The sequence below is a fragment of the Trematomus bernacchii genome, unplaced genomic scaffold (genome assembly GCF_902827165.1).
Source record: "Trematomus bernacchii unplaced genomic scaffold, fTreBer1.1, whole genome shotgun sequence".
NCBI classification, from domain to species: Eukaryota; Metazoa; Chordata; class Actinopteri; order Perciformes; family Nototheniidae; genus Trematomus; species Trematomus bernacchii.
The window spans coordinates 10122638-10128434 of NW_022988043.1; the positions used below are offsets into that span (position 1 = coordinate 10122638).

At 40.2% G+C, this 5797-nt stretch overlaps 1 protein-coding gene across 1 annotated transcript; it reads right to left on the minus strand.

Annotated features, from left to right (window-relative positions):
* Positions 1–5074: 5074 nt before the first annotated feature.
* LOC117472569 (acanthoscurrin-2-like) lies at positions 5075–5590 on the minus strand. Its single transcript, XM_034117855.1, has one exon. It carries the CDS (start codon positions 5588–5590, stop codon positions 5075–5077), a length of 516 nt encoding a protein of 171 aa, XP_033973746.1.
* Between the last annotated feature and the right edge of the window lie 207 nt (positions 5591–5797).

Genomic DNA, 5797 nt, shown 5'->3' on the forward strand with positions numbered 1-5797 from the left:
CATGTTTGGATCATTGTTTTTCCACTGAAAAAGGCTGTAGTGATGTTGAAAATAAGCATTATATTGAATGCTTTTATGGGAATCTGTTGGGAAAATACTGAATGTGCTCTTCTAATATCAGAGTAGCACATGATAACAAAGGCCCTACGTAGCTGTGTACGTAACAGGATGTACAATTACCTAGAAGAGCGTCAGGACACACTGTTTTAGGGATATGATAGCTATGTGACAACGATTAACATGATGATTCAGCCTCTGTATAGAAATATGACTGTCATGTTTATTTCTTACGCAGGCCTCAGCTAATCTGAACTAAACATTGAATACTGCTTTGAACCGGTATTCCTCCATCCTGTGACTGTGACACCCTCTCTTGTATAAGCATGTCAAGGACACTGTTCTGGGAACTATTTGTCCCACGCAGCTCTGTGTGTGATGACTACTTCCATTCTTGCAAGGATAATAAATACATATCCTGATATTGAAGACCAAGCCGGTGACGAGTGATATTTTTCCTAACAGAATCAATGTGATGATATAGGTGATCTGATTACAATAGGTAAACCCTGAGAATTTGACAAAACGCAGCAGTTCAACCTGAAGTTAGATTTTCAGGTTTACTGGAAACTAATGATCAGAGTACGAGTGTCAAATGTAGAACTACAATTGATATATATTCACTCTATGGAACTACACGAAGGCTGGGTCAACTCTTTCCTGTGTTTCAGATTTAAGAAAGCATGATTATTGAATGGGAAAGTTCCAGAGAACACTGCTGGATGTTGCATCAGATTTTAAAGGACAGAATAGAAAGCAAACACCAGGTGTGATTTGATCAGCTGAGACTGAAGTCTGCCACCTCAGGGTTTTAATATGTCGATAAAATAACAAGCCTAATGTAATGCTTTAATACACAGTGGACTTTAATGGACTTTAGTTTTACATTTACTGCATCTTTCCTGCTCTAAGGTTCATATTGTTTTCAATTGTGAGTATTATACTAAGTAAACAACTGTTATTTGTAATAAATGTTACTTAAGTAAAATTGAGGTTATTTAAAATATACTACAAGTAGAAATTATATTTTTTCTTTGGGGTTAAGAAACTTGTTATTAAGATAATGTCTGAAATAAGTGCAAGTAAAAAAATAATAAGCTACAAAACATTTGCGAATAATGTTTAAACTGTGGGAACAACATCAGCAACACAACCCCTGAACCACAACAACAAATAAACACAGTTCCTGCTGTAGAAGGCACTGTGCTGCGTGTGCATACAGCTGATATCAATACACTTCCTCATCACAGAAAAGAGACAAAACTCTATAGACAATCAAGCAGAAATAAACAACAATAAATATTCTTTTAACAAGACACCACGGCTGGTGCAACAAGCAATCAAATACATATCTTGTGTGTCCACCTTTCAGCTATAAATGTAGTGTTTTATTCATTATGTGAGTAGCTAGTTGTGTGTGTGGCGGTGTGGTGAAGCTAGGTGTTAGAAGTCGGTTGCTGACAACGCCACCTGGGGGAGTTTCGCCCCCAGGAAATTATAAAAACTAGGTCTAATACTAATAAGGACAATCAGGTTCGTTTTACACCATGGGCAGAGACAGTTTTAAGGGTCAGAATACAGTTTTATTTATAACATACAAAATATCTAAAAACACCACACACAATACATTTGAATAAAATACCCACTTTGGGGAAACGGACAGGGCTGGACTTACCATGGCGGCAGTTAACAAAAAGGGGAGTAAGGGGTCCAAAATAAATCACCCGTGACACTGCACACCACTCAAAACGGACACGTGAAGAAAACCACTGCTACCAGCAGGGAGTCTGCCGCCTCAGGCCCACAGCACCTGTCCGGCACAGGATAAAATGTTATGGTTCTGACAGAAGGTTTTGGTCTAGTTTGCTACTTAGATAGATAGATAGATAGATAGTACTTTATTGATCCCAAATTGGGAAATTGTTGTTACAGCAGCATAAAAGGCATTTACAATAAAACAAAACTACAAAATATACAAGAATAGAAATTAAAATAAAATAAAATAAAATATACATGTTGAAATAGAAAATATACATGCAGATATTATATATATATATATATATATATATATATATATATATATATATATATATATATATATATATATATATATATATATATATATTCAAAATATATGGAATATGGAGTATAAATATTGAACAGATTATAGAGTAAAATGTACAACGTGGTTTAATTTCTAGAGAAACTATGGAGCAGAGAGTTCTCTTCCAGCCAGAGGTGATTTATTGTACAGTATTATTGCAGTGGGCAGGAATGTTTTCCTGTATCTGTCCTTGCGACAGGGGAGCTGCAGCAGTCTGTTGGAGAAGGAGCTCCATTGACTGTCCAGCTGCAGGTGGAGAGGATGGGTGGGGTTATCCATGATGGACAACAGCCTGTTCAGTGTCCTCCTCTCCACCACAGCATCAAAGGGGTCCAGCTTGATGCCGATGACTGACCCAGCTTTCCTGATCAGTTTATTGATCCTGCTGGTGTCACCGTCGTATTTTCCTTAAAATAGAAGCAAAGTTTCAACAAAAATAAAAAACTATATCATACAGAGATGAAAAATACAGTGGAGGAATAATATAAATAATTTGATCCCTTGCAGGTTTTGTAAGTTTGCACCTACAAAGAAATGAACAGTCTATAATTTCAATGGTAGGTTTATTTTAACAGTGAGAGTAAGAATATCAAAAAGAAAATCCAGAAATTGACATTACATGAAAGATCAAAATTGATTTGCATTTAACTGTGGGAAATCAAATCCTCTAGGGGGGTCCGGGGGCACGCCCCCCGGTAAGGGGTTATGCATCAATCTGGTGCATTTTGAGGACAAAATAAAGACACTATCTATGGAAACACCCATATGAAACAGATGCCACATCATGTAGAGTCGACAGACAGTCACCCTGTGTGAGGCAAACCCACATTTGCGCAGCGTTGCGTTCACAATAGCCTACATTAAAAAATTAAAAAATCGCCAGGCCATCGGGAAACCTCCCGGCCCTCCCGATGGCCAGTCCGGGCCTGCCAGCAGCCCTCTACTTGCTACAAACTTAAATATGAAAAGGTTCAACTACGCACACACACATCATTTCGGCTCGCGCAGCACGCTCACAGGCATAGATTGTGCAATCAGGGCCGTATCCAGGATTTCCTAAATACCGAGGTCCAAACATGCTAGGGGGGTTCGGGGGTATAGATTTGGGGGATTTTCATGATCTAGTTAGGTGCTTTTTAAGTCCTGTGGGGGGTCACAAATTGGATAATACATTGATTTCAAACCATGTCAGTGGCAGCATAAATTATTTTTGAAAGTGTAATACATAAGAATCAGTTGATTGTTACTATTAATGATCTGGACATGCAGAAGAGGCTAAAATGATCACACAACATTGTCAACATTCATTTTCCATGTCTCTCTCCTTTCCATAACCTGCACCCTCTCTTCCATCTTCTTGAGTCTCTCTCTCCTGTTCATTACTCTCTCTGTCCTCTACTCTTTCTCTTTGTTCAATCTCTCCCTCGTTGTTCACTTTTTGCTCCTTCTCACTTGTCGCTCCTGCCAGTGAATTAAAAGCAATTCAGCAATTTAGTTCATTTCACTTGTTTGTTTGCATTATTTTTTAAATTGAAATCTGTTTTGTTTGATTCACAAAAGAGAACAAAGATGTAAGCAAATTGTGTTTTATACAATTGTATGTTATTATGACATCATAACTGCAATAGATGTATGTTGTTTGAAAATGATGCCTATTGTCTATAGTGTAAATGAAGACTATTGTTATAGATAAATAGATAGATAGATGGGGTTATTAAGCCTACATTATTTTTGTGTGACTGTCATGGTCATAAGTGTGTGTGTGTGTGTGTGTGTGTGTGTGTGTGTGTGTGTGTGTGTGTGTGTGTGTGTGTGTGTGTGTGTGTGTGTGTGTGTGTGTGTGTGTGTGTGTGTGTGTGTGTGTGTGTGTGTGTGTGGTGTGTGTGTGTGTGTGTGTGTGTGTGTGTGTGTGTGTGTGTGTGTGTGTGTGTGTGTGTGTGTGTGTGCGTGCGTGTGTGTGTGTGTGCGAGATAATATAAGTACACTGGACAAACAAGACACACTGGATTTCAGTGCTTCTTCTACTTATTATGTTTTTTTTTCACAAGGATAATTATTTAAAATAGAAGAAGTGCTTAAATCCCATAAAAAGAGGACTGTCTTACTTGCCTAGTGTAGAAATAAAATGCTGCATTGATTTTGAGTCACTGGGTCACATGACCTGGAAGCTCTTGGCATTCTGTTTAACTTTGTGACAAAGAGACGTCATGGTGTCTTTTTCAAAATAAAATACAACACACAGTTTTGTTCTAATATTCTTTTATTTAAATAACAATAATAAACGTGAAAGCACATTTTACATTTCACATAAAAACTTGAATTAGGTCAAATAAACATATACAAGCAATGTACGGAAAATGTAACCCTCCCAATATTCACAGACTCACAGATTTAAAAAAACAAACTAAAAACACACTTGTTACGTAATATACTGATAAATGGCATTATCATATGAAGTGTATAGCTGCTCTTTATCTCTGTTACTCACATGACTTCTTGAGGTAGTCTTAACCTAACTATACATGTCATTTATACGTGCGCTATCTTTACAGACTCCCTATGGAGAAAACATTTTGATCATCAATGCAATCATCAAAAGTATAAAAAGACTGGACACTTAGAAAGAGAAATGTGAATATGGGAAACATCTGATCGAAAACTATCTGAATATATTCCTACGGGAGGTTTGTTGATCTGCACACCTGCAGGCTGGCGTCACACGGACACGTTGTGGAGGTTAAACTCATTACATTTCTCCTCCTGTCCTTATCGAGGGTCACTGAAGTGTTGGGAAAACAAATTGGCCACATTATTCAAGGGGTTATATTGAAAGGTCACATCCGACTAGTTCTGTTTCCTGTCGGCTGTGGGTTGTTGTTTCAGTCTGTGTGTGTTTGGGCCCCAGCTCTGTCTCTATATGCCGGCTGCCCAGTGTCCTAGCAGCAGGGACATCAGGGAGCCAATCACAACGATGATGCTGTTGTAGATGGGGCCGCTGGAGGCCCCGGCGTAGTACTCCATGTCTCCAGAGCCCTCCGAGTCATAGCCGGGCCGGCGGCCATAGCCGCCCCCACCGTATCTTGTGTTACCATACCCCCCTCCATACCCCCCTCCATACCCTCCACCATATCCTCCTCCATACCCTCCTCCATACCCAGGGCGGCTGAGGGCAGACCCGATCATGGCCCCCCCGATGGCCCCCGCTGCAGCGGCCCCTGCTATTTTCCCTGCACTGGGGCCGCTGCTCTGCACCGGTCTGTAGGCCTGGCCCCCCCCACGGCCCCAGCTCCGGCTTCCACCTCCACCTCGGCCGAACCCACCTCCAAAACCTCCACCCCCCCGCCGGGCCTCACAGCTGGGCAGCAGGGTGGCGAGCAATAGCAGGCAGAGGGCCGCTGAGAGGGGGGGGCGCAGCAGGAGAGACGCCATTTTATAATCTGTAAAGAATAAGACAAAGGAAATTTACTTTGTCAGTTAGTTAGAGGTTATCCTCTGATTCTTGACAGCTCAGCTATTGACACGATGGAAGTATTATTTAGATAATTACTTTAAAGTAGTTATAGTACATCAGAAATGTGTTTCAATACAAGGGTATTTAGACTTTACAAGCAAAAGAAGCACAAAGCTCTTTACCCA